Source organism: Atractosteus spatula, chromosome 5 (genome assembly GCF_055471065.1).
Source record: "Atractosteus spatula isolate fAtrSpa1 chromosome 5, fAtrSpa1.hap1, whole genome shotgun sequence".
Classification (NCBI taxonomy): domain Eukaryota; kingdom Metazoa; phylum Chordata; class Actinopteri; order Semionotiformes; family Lepisosteidae; genus Atractosteus; species Atractosteus spatula.
Window position 1 is genome coordinate 970,024 of NC_142710.1, and position 21,310 is coordinate 991,333.

A 21,310-nucleotide genomic window follows, 5' to 3' on the forward strand; every position below is an offset into this window, starting at 1 on the left:
TCCATCAACAACATGGCTGGGCAGCTTGTTCCCCACCCCCACCACCACCACCCTCTGTGTAAAGAAGAGCCTCCTGTCCTCTGAATGATCTCACCCAGCTGTGTTTGGTGAAAAGCTAGGGTATCAGCTTCAACAACACGGCTAGGCAGCTTGTTCCCCACCCCCACCACCCTTTGTGTAAAGAAGGGCCTCCTGTCCTGACTGGAGGGTCTCACCCAGCTGTGTCTGGAGAGAAGCCAGGGTATCGACTTCAACAACAGGGCTGGGCATCTTGTTCCCCACTCCCACCCCCCTCTGTGTACAGTAGAGCCTCCTGTCCTGACTGGAGGAGCTCTCCCAGCTGTGTCTGGAGAGAAGCCAGGGTATCGGCTTCAACCACATGGCTGGGCAGCTTGTTCCCCACCCCCACCACCCTCTGTGTAAAGAAGGGCCTCCTGTCCTGACTGGAGGAGCTCACCCAGCTGTGTCTGGGGAGGAGCCAGGGTATCGGCTTCAACAACATGGCTGGGCAGCTTGTTCCCCACCCCCACCACCCTCTGTGTAAAGAAGAGTCTCCTGTCCTGACTGGAGGATCTCATCCAGCTGTGCACACGCGCACACACGCGCACACACGCGCACACACCAGCCCCCAGAGACACGAACACACACACACAGGCACCAGTTCCCAGACACAAACACATATGAGCAGTGTGAGACCCGGTCCTAAGGCAGTGCGAGCACTGCTCTGGAGACAGAGGAAAACCCCACTTCCCAACCTGAACCCCTGAGCCCCCGAATTCCAGACCCCCAAGCCCCAGAAGCACACAGGTGTGGCGGAGCGAGTTCGGACAGGGCGACGTCATCGCCTTTAGCTCCCTCGGCTGGATCCCTGCTGCTCGAGGCCGGAGACCCGGGTTCGCGCCCCAGCTGCCGCGGGAGGAATCGCGGGGCGGAGCGGCGGAACCGCGACGGTCACACGCACGCACGCACGCACGCACGCACGCACGCACGCACGCACTGGGAGCGAGACCTAGGAGAGTGTTGCTCAGTTTAATAGCGGGAACAGGGACAGTGAGACCCCCCCCACCGTTCGGGGGCAGCAGGAGGGACGCAGGCCCGACCCCCAGCCTCCCGAAACACGGCCCTCCGCTTCGAGCCGGCACCCGGGGAGCCGACCGCATCGTATTTACAACCGGGCCCTCGGGCCCTCGTCCCCTCTCCCTCCGCGCTCCTCCAATATATACAGCTAGGGGGCAGGGCCGGGGCGGGGCTTCCCCCCGCCTCAGCCAATCGTGTCCTGCCAGGGCCTCTTGTTCCGGCTCCCCGGCTCCGCCCCCATCTTGGGATCGGCCGACTGCGTCTTCAGCGTCTGCTGCTGCTGCTGCTGCAGAGGATTGTGGGGGAAGGTCTGTCGCAGGGGCCCTGGACAGAGGGGCAGAGAGAGAGAGAGACAGACCAGTGAGCGCCGTCGGACGGTGGAGCACCCGCCCGACGCGGGGCGAGGGCGACCGGCGCCCGAGAGGGGCTCCGGGCGAGAGGGGGCGCTCTCCAGCCCGACACTCCTATGAGTTCTGACTTCGTCTGAACGGGGACATTTACAGATCACCCGTCCGGCAGGACAGTCCCAGCGCTGTGTCCCTGTGTGTGCTGAGCTCAGGACAGACTGACAGCACACAGGACTGTCCTGGGTCACATGTGTCTGTACTGATAGAAGAGCTGGGAGAGCCCAGCAGCGTGTCTGTCCTGCAGGACAGTCCCAGCACTGTGTCCCTGTGTGTGCTGAGCTCAGGACAGACTGACAGCACACAGGACTGTCCTGGGTCACATGTGTCTGTACTGATAGAAGAGCTGGGAGAGCCCAGCAGCGTGTCTGTCCTGCAGGACAGTCCCAGCGCTGTGTCCCTGTGTGTGCTGAGCTCAGGACAGACTGACAGCACACAGGACTGTCCTGGGTCACATGTGTCTGTACTGATAGAAGAGCTGGGAGAGCCCAGCAGCGTGTCTGTCCTGCAGGACAGTCCCAGCGCTGTGTCCCTGTGTGTGCTGAGCTCAGGACAGACTGACAGCACACAGGACTGTCCTGGGTCACATGTGTCTGTACTGATAGAAGAGCTGGGAGAGCCCAGCAGCGTGTCTGTCCTGCAAGACAGTCCCAGCGCTGTGTCCCTGTGTGTGCTGAGCTCAGGACAGACTGACAGCACACAGGACTGTCCTGGGTCACATGTGTCTGTACTGATAGAAGAGCTGGGAGAGCCCAGCAGCGTGTCTGTCCTGCAGGACAGTCCCAGCGCTGTGTCCCTGTGTGTGCTGAGCTCAGGACAGACTGATAGCACACAGGACTGTCCTGGGTCACATGTGTCTGTACTGATAGAAGAGCTGGGAGAGCCCAGCAGCGTGTCTGTCCTGCAGGACAGTCCCAGCGCTGTGTCCCTGTGTGTGCTGAGCTCAGGACAGACTGACAGCACACAGGACTGTCCTGGGTCACATGTGTCTGTACTGATAGAAGAGCTGGGAGAGCCCAGCAGCGTGTCTGTCCTGCAGGACAGTCCCAGCGCTGTGTCCCTGTGTGTGCTGAGCTCAGGACAGACTGACAGCACACAGGACTGTCCTGGGTCACATGTGTCTGTACTGATAGAAGAGCTGGGAGGGCCCAGCGCTAAGTTAGGGCTCATCAGGACTGTCTCCGTCTTTTTCGCTGGGATTCTCTCTCACCCTTGGCTGCCATATCCAGGTGGTGCTTTATCCTCCTCTCTCGCTCCTGCAGCTGCTGCGCCAGCTGTGCATTCTTCCAGCCTATGGGGGGGGTGGGGAGGACACATCTGTCAACATCTGTAAGGCTTGCACTACGAGCACCCCCAGAACCGACCCCCTCTTCTCTGTCCAACTGTCTGTCTGTCTCTCCATTTCAAATTCAAACACCTTTATTGGCATCACCATAAATTTCAGTATTGCCAAAGCATATACAGTTAGTATCACACCTACAGACCTTGATAAGAAAATATATTATATACAACACATAGAACATTCCTGAAAGACAGGCTCGGTGTCTGTTCCTCAGGCTGTGACAGGAGATCACACACTGTATTATTATTATTGAGAGACGAGCTCACTGTTCCTCAGGCTGTGACAGGAGATCACACACTGTATTATTATTATTGAGAGACAGGCTCACTGTCTGTTCCTCAGGCTGTGACAGGAGATAACATACTGTATTATTATTATTGAGAGATAGGCTCACTGTTCCTCAGGCTGGGACAGGAGATCACACACTGTATTATTATTATTGAGAGACAGGCTCACTGTTCCTCAGGCTGTGACAGGAGATCACACACTGTATTATTATTATTGAGAGACAGGCTCACTGTCTGTTCCTCAGGCTGTGACAGGAGATCACACACTGTATTATTATTATTATTGGGAGACAGGCTCACTGTCCCTCAGGCTGTGACAGGAGATCACACACTGTATTATTATTATTGGGAGACAGGCTCACTGTCCCTCAGGCTGTGACAGGAGATCACACACTGTATTATTAGTATTGAGAGATAGGCTCATTGTTCCTCAGGCTGTGACAGGAGATCACACACTGTATTATTATTATTGAGAGACAGGCTCACTGTTCCTCAGGCTGTGACAGGAGATCACACACTGTATTATTATTATTGAGAGATAGGCTCACTGTTCCTCAGGGTGTGACAGGAGATCACACACTGTATTATTATTATTGAGAGATAGGCTCACTGTTCCTCAGGCTGTGACAGGAGATCACACACTGTATTATTATTATTGTGAGACAGGCTCACTGTTCCTCAGGCTGTGACAGGAGATCACACACTGTATTATTATTATTGAGAGACAGGCTCACTGTTCCTCAGGCTATGACAGGAGATCACACACTGTATTATTATTATTGAGAGACAGGCTCACTGTCTGTTCCTCAGGCTGTGACAGGAGATTAAACACTGTATTATTATTAATGAGAGACAGGCTCACTGTCTGTTCCTCAGGCTGTGTCAGGAGATCACACACTGTATTATTATTATTGAGAGACAGGCTCACTGTCTGTTCCTCAGGCTGGGACAGGGGATCACACACTGTATTATTATTATTGAGAGACAGGCTCACTGTCTGTTCCTCAGGCTGTGACAGGAGATCACACACTGTATTATTATTATTGAGAGACAGGCTCACTGTCTGTTCCTCAGGCTGTGACAGGAGATCACACACTGTATTATTATTATTGAGAGACAGGCTCACTGTCTGTTCCTCAGGCTGTGACAGGAGATCACACACTGTGCTGCCAGTTCAACTGAGTTCCCCTCCTCCCTCTCCCAGTAGGATTGAGACTTCTTGTGATTCTGGCAGGTGTGGGAACTCTGGGACTAGATTTCTGAGTTTAGGGTAGAATGTTTCTCTAATCCCAGAGTATCTGTCACAGTGCAGTAGGAAGTGCAGGTCTGCCTGTGTCCAGTTTCTGTGTCCAGGCTGTGGACACTGAGCCTGTCCTCTCTGGGTAGCCAGGTCTGCCTGTGTCCAGTTGCTATGGCCAGGCTGGGGTCACTGAGCCTGTACTTCGTCAGGGTCCTTTTCTGTTATTTATCTTGGTTAGATATTCAGCTAGTGTGCATTGTCTGTTTAGAGTTCTGTAGCATTCCAGTTTATGTTGTGTGTGTGTGTCCCAGTGTGTGAGATATTGCTGTGTGATCTGTGCTGTGCTTGATTCTAGCAGTGCTGTCCTGAGGCTGGCTGGTGTCGGTGTGGCTCAGGTCAGTGAGCCTCAGGACCAGCTGGCTCAGGGGGCTTCTCTCTCTGTGTGTGTCTCAGTGTGTGAGGTAGTGATGTGTGTGTGTGTGTCCCAGTGTGTGAGATATGGCTGTGTGATCTGTGCTGTGCTGTGCTTGATTCTAGCAGTGCTGTCCTGAGGCTGGCTGGTGTCGGTGTGGCTCAGGTCAGTGAGACTCAGGACCAGCTGGCTCAGGGGGCTCCTCTCTGAGCTCAGCAGGTCCTTGTAGTGGTACGAATTCTGCTCATAGTTTCTCAGATGTAGCCAATATCTGTCCACTCTTCCTGCCCGTCTCTCTCTCAGTACCTGACTTCAAGCTCTTGAGGAAGCCCTCCTGCTCCTGCAGGGCAGAAGGAGGGTGTGTCACTCTCTGAGGGATCTTCAGAAGCTGTCGTACTGAAGGGTGTCTGAGAACGGCCACTTGTACCAGTGAGAACATGTTGGAGGTCATCCAGTAGGTGAAGATAGCCTGCAGAGAGAAACAGGTTAATACACTGACTGGACACTCCAGTCCATGAACACTGCACTGAGAGAGAGGGGTTCATACAGACACACTGACTGGACACTCCAGTACATTAACACTGCACTGAGAGAGAGGGGTTCATACAGACACACTGACTGGACACTCCAGTACATTAACACTGCACTGAGAGAGAGGGGTTCATACAGACACACTGACTGACTAGACACTCCAGTACATTAACACTGCACTGAGAGAGAGGGGTTCATACAGACACACTGACTGGACACTCCAGTACATTAACACTGCACTGAGAGAGAGGGGTTCATACAGACACACTGACTGACTGGACACTCCAGTCCATGAACACTGCACTGAGAGAGAGGGGTTAATACAGACACACTGACTGACTGGACACTCCAGTACATTAACACTGCACTGAGAGAGAGGGGTTCATACAGACACCCTGACTGACTGGACACTCCAGTACATTAACACTGCACTGAGAGAGAGGGGTTCATACAGACACCCTGACTGACTGGACACTCCAGTACATTAACACTGCACTGAGAGAGAGGGGTTCATACAGACACACTGACTGACTGGACACTCCAGTACATTAACACTGCACTGAGAGAGAGGGGTTCATACAGACACACTGACTGGACACTCCAGTACATTAACACCCCATTTTTAGCATTAAAGTACTTAACAATTGAATCCACTTCCTTTCCAATACTGTCTAAATACCCAGACAGCTGTAGTGTTGTGAACTGAGTCATTGAACCGCAGTGTCATCCAACTCAATATGAGGACATATTTGAGTTGACAGGTTTTTAAAACCCAAGAAACGCAGACCTGTTTTTAAATTTCATGGTCACCAGAAAACTGCAACTCAGATACAAAACCTGGAGCAGATCAGGCAACTCAACAACGGGGGTTAGAGAGCCAGCCTGGCAGAGGAACACTGACAGGACTCACCGTGGGGAAGGAGATGGTGAGGGGCAGGATGACGAGGGGCATGATCCTGAACACAGTCTTCATCATTCGCAGGTTGGGGTTATCAACACCAGACTCCGCACCTAACTGAGAGAGAGGGGTTAATACAGACACACTGACTGACTGGACACTCCAGTACATTAACACTGCACTGAGAGAGAGGGGTTCATACAGACACACTGACTGACTGGACACTCCAGTACATTAACACTGCACTGAGAGAGAGGGGTTCATACAGACACACTGACTGACTGGACACTCCAGTACATTAACACTGCACTGAGAGAGAGGGGTTCATACAGACACACTGACTGGACACTCCAGTACATTAACACTGCACTGAGAGAGAGGGGTTCATACAGACACACTGACTGACTGGACACTCCAGTACATTAACACTGCACTGAGAGAGAGGGGTTCATACAGACACACTGACTGACTGGATACTACAACATGTGATGTGGAAAAGGAACTATTTTACCTCCAGGACAGCAAACATAGTCCCAGTCACAGCCAGTGGAAGGATATAGAAGGGGTCGGCGGCAGTGAGGTCGGTGAACCACCACAGGCCGCCATACTGCATGCTGGGAACTGGGAGGTATGCCATCTTCCTTAGGGCGATGAAGAAGGAGATGAAGATTGGAGTCTGAGAGAGACAGACAGGGGGAATTAACGGAGACAGCGGCTAGGCGCTAGAGCGAATCAGATCAAGACTGGCGCTCTGCTGTGCCAGGAGACTGGAGTACGGCTCACTGTCAGTGCATGTACACAGCATCCAGCAGAGCCCGGCACCACCAGCCAGACACGAGCAGCAGAGCCCAGCACACACCAGTCAGACACGAGCAGCAGAGCCCGGCACACACCAGTCAGACACGAGCAGCAGCAGAGCCCGGCACACACCAGTCAGACACGAGCAGCAGCAGAGCCCGGCACACACCAGTCAGACACGAGCAGGAGCAGAGAACAGCCCGGCACACACCAGTCAGACACGAGCAGCAGAGCCCAGTACACACTAGTCAGACACGAGCAGCAGAGCCTGGCACACACCAGTCAGACACGAGCAGCAGCAGAGCCCGGCACACACCAGTCAGACACGAGCAGGAGCAGAGAACAGCCCGGCACACACCAGTCAGACACGAGCAGCAGAGCCCGGCACACACCAGTCAGACACGAGCAGCAGCAGAGCCCGGCACACACCGGTCAGACACGAGCAGCAGCAGAGCCCGGCACACACCGGTCAGACACGAGCAGCAGCAGAGAACAGCCCGGCACACACCAGTCAGACATGAGCAAGAGCAGAGAACAGCCCGGCACACACCAGTCAGACACGAGCAGCAGAAGAGCCCAGTACACACCAGTCAGACACGAGCAGCAGCGGAGCTCGGCACACACCAGTCAGACACGAGCAGCAGCAGAGTAGAGCCCGGCACACACCAGTCAGACACGAGCAGCAGAAGAGCCCGGCACACACCAGTCAGACACGAGCAGCAGAGCCTGGCACACACCAGTCAGACACGAGCAGCAGCGGAGCCCGGCACACACCAGTCAGACACGAGCAGCAGCAGAGAACAGCCCGGCACACACCAGTCAGACACGAGCAGCAGCAGCAGAGTAGAGCCTGGCACACACCAGTCAGACATGAGCAGCAGCGGAGCCCGGCACACACCAGTCAGACACGAGCAGCAGCAGAGAACAGCCTGGCACACACCAGTCAGACACGAGCAGGAGCAGAGAACAGCACACACCAGTCAGACACGAGCAGCAGTGGAGCCCAGCACACACCAGTCAGACACGAGCAGCAGCAGAGCCCGGCACACACCAGTCAGACACGAGCAGCAGAGCCCGGCAGACACGAGCAGCAGCGGAGCCCGGCACACACCAGTCAGACACGAGCAGCAGCAGAGCAGAGCCTGGCACACACCAGTCAGACACGAGCAGCAGCGGAGCCCGGCACACACCAGTCAGACACGAGCAGCAGAGCCTGGCACACACCAGTCAGACACGAGCAGCAGCAGAGCCCGGCACACACCAGTCAGACACGAGCAGCAGCAGAGCCCGGCACACACCAGTCAGACACGAGCAGCAGAGCCTGGCACACACCAGTCAGACACGAGCAGCAGCAGAGCCCGGCACACACCAGTCAGACACGAGCAGCAGCGGAGCCCGGCACACACCAGTAAGACACGAGCAGGAGCAGAGAACAGCCTGGCACACACCAGTCAGACACGAGCAGCAGTGGAGCCCGGCACACACCAGTCAGACACGAGCAACAGCAGAGTAGAACCCAGCACACACCAGTCAGACACGAGCAGCAGAGCACGGCACACACCAGTCAGACATGAGCAGCAGAGCACGGCACACACCAGTCAGACATGAGCAGCAGAGCACGGCACACACCAGTCAGACAGCGAGGCAGACAGCAGCAGCAGAGCACAGAACCACAAATCAGACAACGAATCACACAGGACGAAACAGCCAGACAGAGAGACTGACAGACCTGCACCAGAGGCACAAGGAATCCACGATGAGGAAAGACATCATTTTTCTTCTGGAACAGCATCAAGTCAGTGTAGGCCTTAGAGACTGAGAGACGGAGAGAGACAGATTAATACCAGCAGGTCAGTGTAGGACTGAGAGACGGAGAGAGACAGGTTAATACTTTCCTAATAGAGGGATTAACACTGCTTCAAAAGAGAGGGAGAGGCAGGTTAATACTGAAATAGTGTCCCAGCAGGAACAGGGAAAAACTCCGAAGCAGGATTAACTGGGGACGCGGACAGAAACACTTACACTCAAACTTATTGCCGCTCCTCTTGGCTTCATTCATGCGGTTTGTGAGCTTGGTCATCTCAGGGAGAACATTGTTGAGCTTCGCAGCCTCTTTCTGTCCCTTCACTATCACTGGGAACACAAGGATCCTGGCCACCAGCGTCCCTAAGACAGAGAGAGGGGTTCATACAGACACACTGACTGACTGGACACTCCAGTACATTAACACTGCACTGAGAGAGAGGGGTTCATACAGACACACTGACTGACTGGACACTCCAGTACATTAACACTGCACTGAGAGAGAGGGGTTCATACAGACACACTGACTGGACACTCCAGTACATTAACACTGCACTGAGAGAGAGGGGTTCATACAGACACACTGACTGACTGGACACTCCAGTACATTAACACTGCACTGAGAGAGAGGGGTTCATACAGACACACTGACTGACTGGACACTCCAGTACATTAACACTGCACTGAGAGAGAGGGGTTCATACAGACACACTGACTGGACACTCCAGTACATTAACACTGCACTGAGAGAGAGGGGTTCATACAGACACACTGACTGACTGGACACTCCAGTACATTAACACTGCACTGAGAGAGAGGGGTTCATACAGACACACTGACTGACTGGACACTCCAGTACATTAACACTGCACTGAGAGAGAAGGGTTCATACAGACACACTGACTGACTGGACACTCCAGTACATTAACACTGCACTGAGAGAGAGGGGTTCATACAGACACACTGACTGACTGGACACTCCAGTACATTAACACTGCACTGAGAGAGAGGGGTTCATACAGACACACTGACTGGACACTCCAGTACATTAACACTGCACTGAGAGAGAGGGGTTCATACAGACACACTGACTGACTGGACACTCCAGTACATTAACACTGCACTGAGAGAGAGGGGTTCATACAGACACACTGACTGGACACTCCAGTACATTAACACTGCCCTGAGAGAGAGGGGTTCATACAGACACAGTGACTGGACACTCCAGTACATTAACACTGCACTGAGAGAGAGGGGTTCATACAGACACACTGACTGACTGGACACTCCAGTACATGAACACTGCACTGAGAGAGAGGGGTTCATACAGACACACTGACTGACTGGACACTCCAGTACATTAACACTGCACTGAGAGAGAGGGGTTCATACAGACACACTGACTGGACACTCCAGTACATTAACACTGCACTGAGAGAGAGGGGTTCATACAGACACAGTGACTGGACACTCCAGTACATTAACACTGCCCTGAGAGAGAGGGGTTCATACAGACACAGTGACTGGACACTCCAGTACATTAACACTGCACTGAGAGAGAGGGGTTCATACAGACACACTGACTGACTGGACACTCCAGTACATTAACACTGCACTGAGAGAGAGGAGTTCATACAGACACAGGCATCAAGACTAAGAGAGGACAGGTCATCAACTACACCAAATAAATGAGTTGATCGCCAATGAGGTGCTGTCTTACCGGTCACTATGGCTCCCCACCAGGGTAGCCCACAGTCCACATGCAGGAACTCCAGGATGTTCTGGACCAGCCCCACGGGGGTGTAGGCCCCCAGCCCCAGCTCTGATAGGCTCTGCTCTGGCCCCGCCCCCTGAAGCACATCCAAGGCTGTGGGGACATCCTGTGCAGCTGGCTCTGTGATTGGCTGGGGGGCAGAAGGGGCGGGGCCAGGGGTCACTGTAGTATCGGCAGCAGGAGTCTGTAGATCCAGATAAGATACACATTGAAGCAGCAGCAGCACCTGTATCAGAGGTGAAGCTGGAACAACGGGACTCTTGCATGCTGGGAACTGTTGTGTCCATGACATCCATGACATCCGGTCTCTCCACTGCAGTCCTAATGAGGTTTTGATTGCACAGACACACTCACACGTACGCGTGCAGACAGTGAGAAAGGGGGTGATGTCGGGCTGTTTCCCTGCCTACCTGCGAGCTGCTGTGCCTGATGGGTCCAGCGCTGACCACCAGGAAGGGAGGGCCATGGTGACGGCCCAGAGCAGTCTGGGCCAGGTGACCCCTCCCTCCTCCCAGCGTGTGGATCCACGAGGCGTGTGGGGCTGCCAGGCTCTGCAAGGACACCAAGACACACGTGCTTACCGGACCGGAATCAGAAAGGCAGGGAGGCAGCCACAGAGCTCTCCGTCTTTACGAGAGTCAGGGCACTCTCAGGGTGGTACACTCCCTTCTGACTGAAGAGACTCAGTTCCTCCAGCCTGTCAGTGTAAGATACTCCCTTCTGACTGAAGAGACTCAGTTCCTCCAGCCTGTCAGTGTGGGACTCTCCCTTCAGACTAAAGACATTCAGTTCCTCCAGCCTGTCAGTGTGGGACACTCCCTTCAGACTAAAGAGACTCAGTTCCTCCAGCCTGTCATTGTGGGACACTCCCATCAGACTTAAGAGACTCAGTTCCTCCAGCCTGTCATTGTGGGACACTCCCTTCAGACTGTAATAGAGCAGAACTGGGCCCTAGACACACACACACTTGTATTAGAGCTGGTATGTGCCCTAGACACACACACACACACTTGTATTAGAGCTGGTATGTGCCCTAGACACACACACACTTGTATTAGAGCTGGTGTGTGCCCTAGACACACACACACTTGTATTAGAGCTGGTGTGTGCCCTAGACACACACACACTTGTATTAGAGCTGGGATGTGCCCTAGACACACACACACTTGTATTAGAGCTGGTGTGTGCCCTAGACACACACACACACTTGTATTAGAGCTGGTGTGTGCCCTAGACACACACACACTTGTATTAGAGCTGGGATGTGCCCTAGACACACACACACTTGTATTAGAGCTGGTGTGTGCCCTAGACACACACACACACTTGTATTAGAGCTGGTGTGTGCCCTAGACACACACACACTTGTATTAGAGCTGGTGTGTGCCCTAGACACACACACACACACTTGTATTAGAGCTGGTATGTGCCCTAGACACACACACACTTGTATTAGAGCTGGTATGTGCCCTAGACACACACACACTTGTATTAGAGCAGGACTGTGCCCTAGACACACACACACTTGTATTAGAGCAGGACTGTGCCCTGGAGACACACACACACTTGTATTAGAGCAGGACTGTGCCCTGGAGACACACACACACTTGTATTAGAGCAGGAGTGGACCCTAGACACAGACACACACTTGTATTAGAGCTGGTGTGTGCCCTAGACACACACACACACACACACACACACCAACTTGTATTAGAGCTGGTGTGTGCCTCACACACACACACACTTGTATTAGAGCTGGTGTGTGCCCTAGACAAACACACACACACACACACACACCAACTTGTATTAGAGCTGGTGTGTGCCTCACACACACACACACTTGTATTAGAGCTGGTGTGTGCCTCACACACACACACACTTGTATTAGAGCTGGTGTGTGCCTCACACACACACACACACACTTGTATTAGAGCTGGTGTGTGCCTCACACACACACACACACACTTGTATTAGAGCTGGTGTGTGCCTCACACACACACACTTGTATTAGAGCTGGTGTGTGCCTCACACACACACACACATTTGTATTAGAGCTGGTGTGTGCCTCACACACACACACACACACACTTGTATTAGAGCTGGTGTGTGCCTCTCACACACACACACACACTTGTATTAGAGCTGGTGTGTGCCTCATACACACACACACACACTTGTATTAGAGCTGGTCTGTGCCTCACACACACACACACACACACACACTTGTATTAGAGCTGGTCTGTGCCTCACACACACACACACACTTGTATTAGACCTGGTGTGTGCCTCATACACACACACACACACACACTTGTATTAGAGCTGGTGTGTGCCACACACACACACACACACACACACACACGTATTAGAGCTGGTGTGTGCCTCTCACACACACACTTGTATTAGACCTGGTGTGTGCCTCATACACACACACACACACTTGTATTAGAGCTGGTGTGTGCCTCATACACACACACACACACACTTGTATTAGACCTGGTGTGTGCCTCATACACACACACACACACACATTGTATTAGACCTGGTGTGTGCCTCATACACACACACACACACACTTGTATTAGAGCTGGTGTGTGCCTCACACACACACACACACACACACACACACACACACTTGTATTAGAGCTGGTGTGTACACCAGAATCTCTATCAAAGTAACTCTCTTACGGAACACGAGTCCCGCACCAGTCGGCCCACAGGCCACGCACACATGCACGGAGGGTCCTGCGTGGAGCGCTTACCAGTACCTCACCCTCCTTGAGCCCAGCTGCACCTCTCGGCGACCAGGTCCCCGATTTCTTGAGAAAAGCCCTGGCTAAGGACTCCGCCGCTTGCCTGGCTCTGAGCGCCGCCATGCCGGAACAGGGAGGTCGAGGAGGTGAGAGTCGCTGCGACGGGGAGAGGCGAGGGACAAACAGGACGAAGGACGGCGCCTCCTTTTCGCGTTGTCGTTCCAGCGGTTTCGATGTTCTGGATTCGAGTTTAAACCAATGAGACCTCCGACATCGTCTTCTGCCCTTTTGATTCTTCTTTTACAGAACCAGTATTAAATTTGCATTGATAATATCCACTGTGGCTACTCTCTCTCCCTCTCACACAGACACACACACACACACCAGAGACTCACACCAGACCAGACACACACACACACACACCAGAGACTCACACCAGACCAGATACACACACACCAGAGACTCACACCAGACCAGATACACACACACCAGAGACTCACACCAGACCAGACACACAGACACCAGAGACTCACACCAGACCAGACACACACACACCAGAGACTCACACCAGACCAGATACACACACACCAGAGACTCACACCAGACCAGACACACAGACACCAGAGACTCACACCAGACCAGACACACACACACCAGAGACTCACACCAGACCAGATACACACACACCAGAGACTCACACCAGACCAGACACACACACACCAGAGACTCACACCAGACCAGATACAGACACATAGACACAGACTCACACAGAGACACAGACACTAACACCAGACACACACACACACACCTCTAATGTGACATTATCAACCCCACACACACACTCACACACACCTCACTCTGTCTCCTCTCCCTCTCCTCTCTCCTCACTCTGTCCTCATCTCCCTCCTCCTTCTCTCCTCTCTCTCCCCCATCCCCCCCGCCTCCCTCCTCTTCCCCTCCTCCTCCTCTCCCGCCCTCGCTGCTGGGGTCCAGGAGGGGGAGCAGTACCGCTGGGGTTCAGGAGGAGGAGCAGTAACCGCTGGGGTACGCGAGAAGGAGCAGTACCGCTGGGGTACACGAGGAGGAGCAGTAACCGCTGGGGTACAGGAGGGGGAGCAGTACCGCTGGGGTACAGGAGGGGGAGCAGTACCGCTGGGGTTCAGGAAGGGAAGAAGTACCGCTGGGGTTCAGGAGGAGGAGCAGTACCGCTGGGGTACAGGAGGAGGAGCAGTAACCGCTTGGGTCCAGGAGGGGGAGCAGTACCGCTGGAGTTCAGGAGGAGGAGCAGTACCGCTGGGGTACAGGAGGGGGAGCAGTACCGCTGGGGTACAGGAGGAGGAGCAGTAACCGCTGGGGTACAGGAGGGGGAGCAGTACCGGTGGGGTACAGGAGGAGGAGCAGTACCGCTGGAGTTCAGGAAGGGAAGAAGTACCGCTGGGGTACAGGAGGGGGAGCAGTACCGCTGGGGTACAGGAGGAGGAGCAGTACCGCTGGGGTACGCGAGGAGGAGCAGTAACCGCTGGGGTACAGGAAGGGGAGCAGTACCGCTGGGGTACACGAGGAGGAGCAGTAACCGCTGGGGTACAGGAGGAGGAGCAGTAACCGCTGGGGTACAGGAGGGGGAGCAGTAACCGCTGGGGTACAGGAGGAGGAGCAGTAACCGCTGGGGTACAGGAGGGGGAGCAGTAACCGCTGGGGTACAGGAGGAGGAGCAGTAACCGCTGGGGTACAGGAGGAGGAGCAGTAACCGCTGGGGTACAGGAGGGGGAGCAGTACCGCTGGGGTTCAGGAGGAGGAGCAGTACCGCTGGGGTCCAGGAGGGGGAGCAGTACCGCTGGGGTACAGGAGGGGGAGCAGTACCGCTGGGGTACAGGAGGAGGAGCAGTACCGCTGGGGTTCAGGAGGAGGAGCAGTACCGCTGGGGTACAGGAGGGGGAGCAGTACCGCTGGGGTACAGGAGGGGGAGCAGTACCGCTGGGGTACAGGAGGAGGAGCAGTACCGCTGGAGTTCAGGAAGGGAAGAAGTACCGCTGGGGTTCAGGAGGAGGAGCAGTACCGCTGGGGTACAGGAGGAGGAGCAGTAACTGCTGGGGTCCGCGAGGAGGAGCAGTAACCGCTGGGGTACAGGAGGAGGAGCAGTACCGCTGGGGTACGCGAGGAGGAGCAGTAACCGCTGGGGTACAGGAAGGGGAGCAGTACCGCTGGGGTACAGGAGGAGGAGCAGTACCGCTGGGGTACAGGAGGGGGAGCAGTACCGCTGGGGTACAGGAGGAGGAGCAGTAACTGCTGGGGTACAGGAGGAGGAGCAGTACCGCTGGGGTACAGGAGGAGGAGCAGTAACCGCTGGGGTACAGGAGGGGGAGCAGTACCGCTGGGGTACAGGAGGAGGAGCAGTAACTGCTGGGGTCCAGGAGGAGGAGCAGTAACCGCTGGGGTACAGGAGGAGGAGCAGTACCGCTGGGGTACAGGAGGAGGAGCAGTACCGCTGGGGTCCAGGAGGAGGAGCAGTACCACTGGGGTTCAGGAGGAGGAGCAGTAACCGCTGGGGTACAGGAGGGGGAGCAGTACCGCTGGGGTACAGGAGGAGGAGCAGTACCGCTGGGATACAGGAGGGGGAGCAGTACCGCTGGGGTCCAGGAGGAGGAGCAGTAACTGCTGGGGTCCAGGAGGAGGAGCAGTAACCGCTGGGGTACAGGAGGAGGAGCAGTACCGCTGGGGTACAGGAGGAGGAGCAGTACCACTGGGGTACAGGAGGAGGAGCAGTACCACTGGGGTACAGGAGGAGGAGCAGTAACCGCTGGGGTACAGGAGGGGGAGCAGTACCGCTGGGGTCCGCAAGGAGGAGCAGTAACCGCTGGGGTACAGGAGGAGGAGCAGTACCGCTGGGGTACAGGAGGGGGAGCAGTAACCGCTGGGGTACAGGAGGAGGAGCAGTACCGCTGGGGTACAGGAGGGGGAGCAGTAACCGCTGGGGTACAGGAGGAGGAGCAGTACCGCTGGGGTCCAGGAGGAGGAGCAGTACCGCTGGGGTACAGGAGGGGGAGCAGTAACCGCTGGGGTACGCGAGGAGGAGCAGTACCACTGGGGTACAGGAGGGGGAGCAGTACCACTGGGGTACGCGAGGAGGAGCAGTACCGCTGGGGTCCAGGAGGGGGAGCAGTACCGCTGGGGTACAGGAGGGGGAGCAGTACCGCTGGGGTACGCGAGGAGGAGCAGTACCGCTGGGGTACAGGAGGGGGAGCAGTAACCGCTGGGGTACAGGAGGAGGAGCAGTAACCGCTGGGGTACACGAGGAGGAGCAGTAACCGCTGGGGTACAGGAGGGGGAGCAGTACCGCTGGGGTACAGGAGGAGGAGCAGTAACCGCTGGGGTACAGGAGGAGGAGCAGTACCGCTGGGGTACAGGAGGGGGAGCAGTACCGCTGGGGTCCAGGAGGAGGAGCAGTACCACTGGGGTACAGGAGGGGGAGCAGTACCACTGGGGTACGCGAGGAGGAGCAGTACCGCTGGGGTCCAGGAGGGGGAGCAGTACCGCTGGGGTCCAGGAGGAGGAGCAGTACCACTGGGGTACAGGAGGGGGAGCAGTACCGCTGGGGTACGCGAGGAGGAGCAGTACCGCTGGGGTCCAGGAGGGGGAGCAGTACCGCTGGGGTCCAGGAGGAGGAGCAGTACCACTGGGGTACAGGAGGGGGAGCAGTACCGCTGGGGTACAGGAGGGGGAGCAGTACCGCTGGGGTACGCGAGGAGGAGCAGTAACCGCTGGGGTACAGGAGGGGGAGCAGTACCGCTGGGGTACAGGAGGAGGAGCAGTAACCGCTGGGGTACAGGAGGAGGAGCAGTACCGCTGGGGTACAGGAGGGGGAGCAGTACCGCTGGGGTCCGCAAGGAGGAGCAGTAACCGCTGGGGTACAGGAGGGGGAGCAGTACCGGTGGGGTACAGGAGGAGGAGCAGTAACCGCTGGGGTACAGGAGGAGGAGCAGTAACCGCTGGGGTCCAGGAGGAGGTGCAGTAACCGCTGGGGTACAGGAGGAGGAGCAGTAACCGCTGGGGTACAGGAGGGGGAGCAGTACTGCTGGGGTACAGGAGGAGGAGCAGTACCGCTGGGGTACAGGAGGAGGAGCAGTAACCGCTGGGGTACAGGAGGGGGAGCAGTACCGCTGGGGTACAGGAGGAGGAGCAGTAACCGCTGGGGTACAGGAGGGGGAGCAGTACCGCTGGGGTACAGGAGGAGGAGCAGTAACCGCTGGGGTACAGGAGGGGGAGCAGTACCGCTGGGGTACAGGAGGAGGAGCAGTAACCGCTGGGGTACAGGAGGAGGAGCAGTAACCGCTGGGGTACAGGAGGGGGAGCAGTACCGCTGGGGTACAGGAGGAGGAGCAGTACCGCTGGGGTACAGGAGGGGGAGCAGTAACCGCTGGGGTACAGGAGGAGGAGCAGTACCGCTGGGGTACAGGAGGCGGCGGTCTGCTGTGCAGTCTGACTGACTGACACACTGAGTGACTGACACACTGACTGACGCAGTGACACACTCCGCCTACAGTATATGTCAATATTTTATTATATGTCTCTGTTGTAAATGTCTGTAATATGTCTGTAGAATTTATTTTACTTCTATTTTTTGTTTTGCTTAATGTAAATATCATTACTTTTATGTGCTTTGGCAACACTGATTGTACCCATCGGTCATGCTAATAAAGCACCTTGAACTGAACTGAATTGAACTGACTGGCACACCGCCTGACACACTGAATGAGTGACTGGCACACCGCCTGACACACTCAGTCACACACTGACTGACACACTGGCACACTGCCTGACACACTCAGTGACTGACACACTGTCTGAGTGAAATCACAGAACATGCATGAAACAGCCTCTGTGTCTGTGAAGTCAGTGAGGTTGTGAGTGATGCCAGTCAACAGTATTTTTTCCCCTCGATTTAATTCAGTCTGGATGTATGTCTTCATCATCTCGCACACACGCGCGCACCCCCACCAGGTAAGGGAGTCTGAGAGCAGCTGGCCGGCAGCCAGGCCACACAGACCCCCGGCCGGCCACAGGCAGAGCCAGAAATAAAGAAGACCATCGATCTGTGGTGTACTGTACACAAGGCGCCATCCTTCAGATGAGACGTGAAACTGAGGTCCTGCCTCTCTGTGGTCAGTCAAGACCCCAGGGTGTCTCTCAGAAAGAGTAGGGGTGTGACCCCAGTGTCCTGGACAGACTCCCCCTGGTCTTTACCAGTCATGGCCTCCTGATACCCCCCCTCTCTGAACTGGCCTCATCACTCTGCTCTCCTCCCCACTGAGAGCTGGAGTGTGTGGGGAGCGTTCTGGAGCATCATCCAGGTGGGGCTGCACACTGGGGGGGTGGGGGTGGAGGAGACCCCCATTACCTGTAAAGTGCTGTGAGTGGAGTGTCCAGAAAAGTGCTATATAAGTGTAAGCAATTACTATTATTATAAACACAAGTCCCACACGCTTCTATAAACCCTGCGGGGGCGGTTCGCCGCCGACACCCTCAGAGTGGCGTCCCCCCTCCACGTCGTTTTCATTAAAAAAGTCTTCCTAGGATTCCGAGGAAGACCGGCGTGTTAAATCAGAAGGCGTTACTGTGTCTGAAGTGCTGGCCATCTGTCTTGGTAACGGGCTCGTCGTCATCACCACGGCGAGCGCGACTCGGGTTCAAACTGCGTCCACCCCGGTCTGTTACAGCACCTCACCGGCTCCCGGCCCGGTCCCCAGCCCTCTCCACAACTCAGGCCAGTTCAGAGAGGGGGGTGATCAGGAGGCCATGACTGGTAAAGACCAGGGGGAGTCTGTCCAGGACACTGGGGTCACACCCCTACTCTTTCTGAGAGACACCCTGGGGTCTTGACTGACCACAGAGAGGCAGGACCTCAGTTTCACGTCTCATCTGAAGGACGGCGCCTTGTTTACAGTCTAGTGTCCCCGTCACTGTCCTGGGGCATTAGGACCCACACAGACCGCAGGGTGAGCGCCCCCTGCTGGCCCCACTAACACCTCTCCCAGCAGCAGCCTCAGCTTTCCCAGGAGTCTCTCCTCCAGGTACTGGCCAAGCTCACACCTGCCGAGCTTTTTCCCCTGTTTCATTCACTTGTTGCTACCTTGTTGTGTCACGTTGAGACATCTGTATATTTGTGTGTATATACCCCTGCTTTCTGCACTTTCCCTTTTTGTATTTAAATAAAAATTAAAAAAAAAACACGGACATCTTCCGGACGCAGGACAGCAGGCGGCGCCGACTCCACCCCCCGCCGCTTTCCCGTCGCGGTGTCGCACGGAAATACGTCCGGCCGGGCCGCCCTGGCTTCGAGACACTCGTTCCGCCCCGCGCTGTCGTGTCGTGTCCACTCGGGGCTCTCTTAGCCGCGCTGGGACTGTGAATCCGGCGGCAGAGCCCCCCCCCCCCCCTCCCCCCCGGAGCTCAAGATGACGTCGTGTCAGCGCTCTCACGCTGAGCTGTGTCCCACGCCGAAATCATTTAAGTGAAATTTAACAGTAAACAAACTTGCTTGATTACCGTCTTGGTACCATCTTACCATCAAATTAGGTTTCACGCATCTCATGATCTTGAGGGAAGAACTGCCCACTGGAGATTGTGAGCAAAGTGGACACTGAGAGCAACACACCTCTGTAAGCTCTACCCTGTTGTTTAAGTGCTGTGACAAACTGCTGTAACAAATTGGATTTAAGGACGTTTTGTCTCGAGGTCACGCTGGCTCTGTGGTCACCACTGCTGTCTCGCAGGGCTGGGGATCGGGGTTCAGTCCTGGACCGGAATTCAATTCTCCCTCTGTTCAATTCCAGTCAGGATCTGTGTGGAGTCTGCATGTTCTCCCTGTGTTCACCTGGGTTTCCTCCTGGTGCTCTGGTCTCCTCCCACAGTCCACAGACATGCTGCTGGGAGAACTGGCCCTGGTGTGTGGGTGTGTGTGTGTGTGTGTGTGTGTGTGTGTGTGTGTGTGTGTGTCCTGTGATGGGCTGGTGTCCTGTCCAGGGTGTGTGTGTGTGTCCTATGATAGGCTGGTGTCCTGTCCAGTGTGTGTGTGTGTGTGTGTGTGTGTGTCCTGTGATGGGCTGGTGTCCTGTCCAGGGTGTGTGTGTGTGTCCTATGATGGGCTGGTGTCCTGTCCAGGGTGTGTGTGTGTGTCCTGTGAGGGGCTGGTGTCCTGTCCAGGGTGTGTGTGTGTGTGTGTCCTGTGATGGGCCGGTGTCCTGTCCAGTGTATGTGTGTATCCTGTGATGGGCTGGTGTCCTGTCCAGGGTGTGTGTGTGTGTGTGTGTGTGTGTCCTGTGATGGGCTGGTGTCCTGTCCAGTGTGTGTGTGTATCCTGTGATGGGCTGGTGTCCTGTCCAGGGTGTGTGTGTGTGTCCTGCGATGGGCTGGTGTCCTGTCCAGGGTGTGTGTGTGTCCTGTGATGGGCTGGTGTCTTGTCCAGGGTGTGTGTGTGTGTGTGTCCTGTGATGGGGCGGTGTCCTGTCCAGTGTGTGTGTGTGTCCTGTGATGGGCTGGTGTCCTGTCCAGGGTGTGTGTGTGTGTCCTATGATGGGCTGGTGTCCTGTCCAGTGTGTGTGTGTCCTGTGATGGGCTGGTGTCCTGTCCAGGGTGTGTGTGTGTGTCCTATGATGGGCTGGTGTCCTGCCCAGGGTGTGTGTGTGTGTCCTGTGATGGGCTGGTGTCCTGTCCAGGGTGTGTGTGTGTGTGTCCTATGATAGGCTGGTGTTCTGTCCAGTGTGTGTGTGTGTCCTGTGATGGGCTGGTGTCCTGTCCAGGGTGTGTGTGTGTGTCCTATGATGGGCTGGTGTCCTGTCCAGTGTGTGTGTGTATCCTGTGATGGGCTGGTGTCCTGTCCAGGGTGTGTGTGTGTCCTGCGATGGGCTGGTGTCCTGTCCAGGGTGTGTGTGTGTCCTGCGATGGGCTGGTGTCCTGTCCAGGGTGTGTGTGTGTGTGTCCAGGTTGTCCTCCGT

General features: G+C 55.5%; 1 protein-coding gene across 2 annotated transcripts; it reads right to left on the bottom strand.

The window, feature by feature from the left end:
- Window positions 1–1,015: 1,015 nt before the first annotated feature.
- oxa1l (OXA1L mitochondrial inner membrane protein) lies at window positions 1,016–13,502 on the bottom strand. 2 transcript variants are annotated; one of them, XM_088916874.1, is made up of 10 exons: window positions 13,335–13,502; window positions 10,977–11,117; window positions 10,513–10,750; window positions 9,012–9,155; window positions 8,719–8,804; window positions 6,703–6,867; window positions 6,204–6,308; window positions 5,069–5,231; window positions 2,692–2,772; window positions 1,016–1,401 (listed from the first exon to the last, which is right to left on the bottom strand). In XM_088916874.1, the coding sequence occupies exons 1-10, from the start codon at window positions 13,440–13,442 to the stop codon at window positions 1,262–1,264; spliced, it is 1,371 nt and encodes a 456-aa protein (XP_088773000.1). In that variant the 5' UTR covers window positions 13,443–13,502; the 3' UTR covers window positions 1,016–1,261. The 2 variants fall into 2 exon arrangements, with proteins under 2 accessions (XP_088773000.1, XP_088772999.1); XM_088916873.1 differs by having other exon boundaries at window positions 13,329–13,501.
- Window positions 13,503–21,310: the final 7,808 nt, after the last annotated feature.

What these genes read in the sequence shown, in the direction of transcription:
- oxa1l (XM_088916873.1), bottom strand. Translation starts at nt 13,442, where the DNA reads ATGGCGGCGCTCAGAGCCAGGCAAGCGGCGGAGTCCTTAGCCAGGGCT. An exon ending in GTGGGGAGCCATAGTGACCG is followed by an intron (nt 9,156 to 10,512) that starts GTAAGACAGCAC and finishes TCTCTGTCTTAG; the next exon opens with GGACGCTGGTGGCCAGGATC. An exon ending in CCTCAAGAGCTTGAAGTCAG is followed by an intron (nt 2,773 to 5,068) that starts GTACTGAGAGAG and finishes CCCCCCCCATAG; the next exon opens with GCTGGAAGAATGCACAGCTG.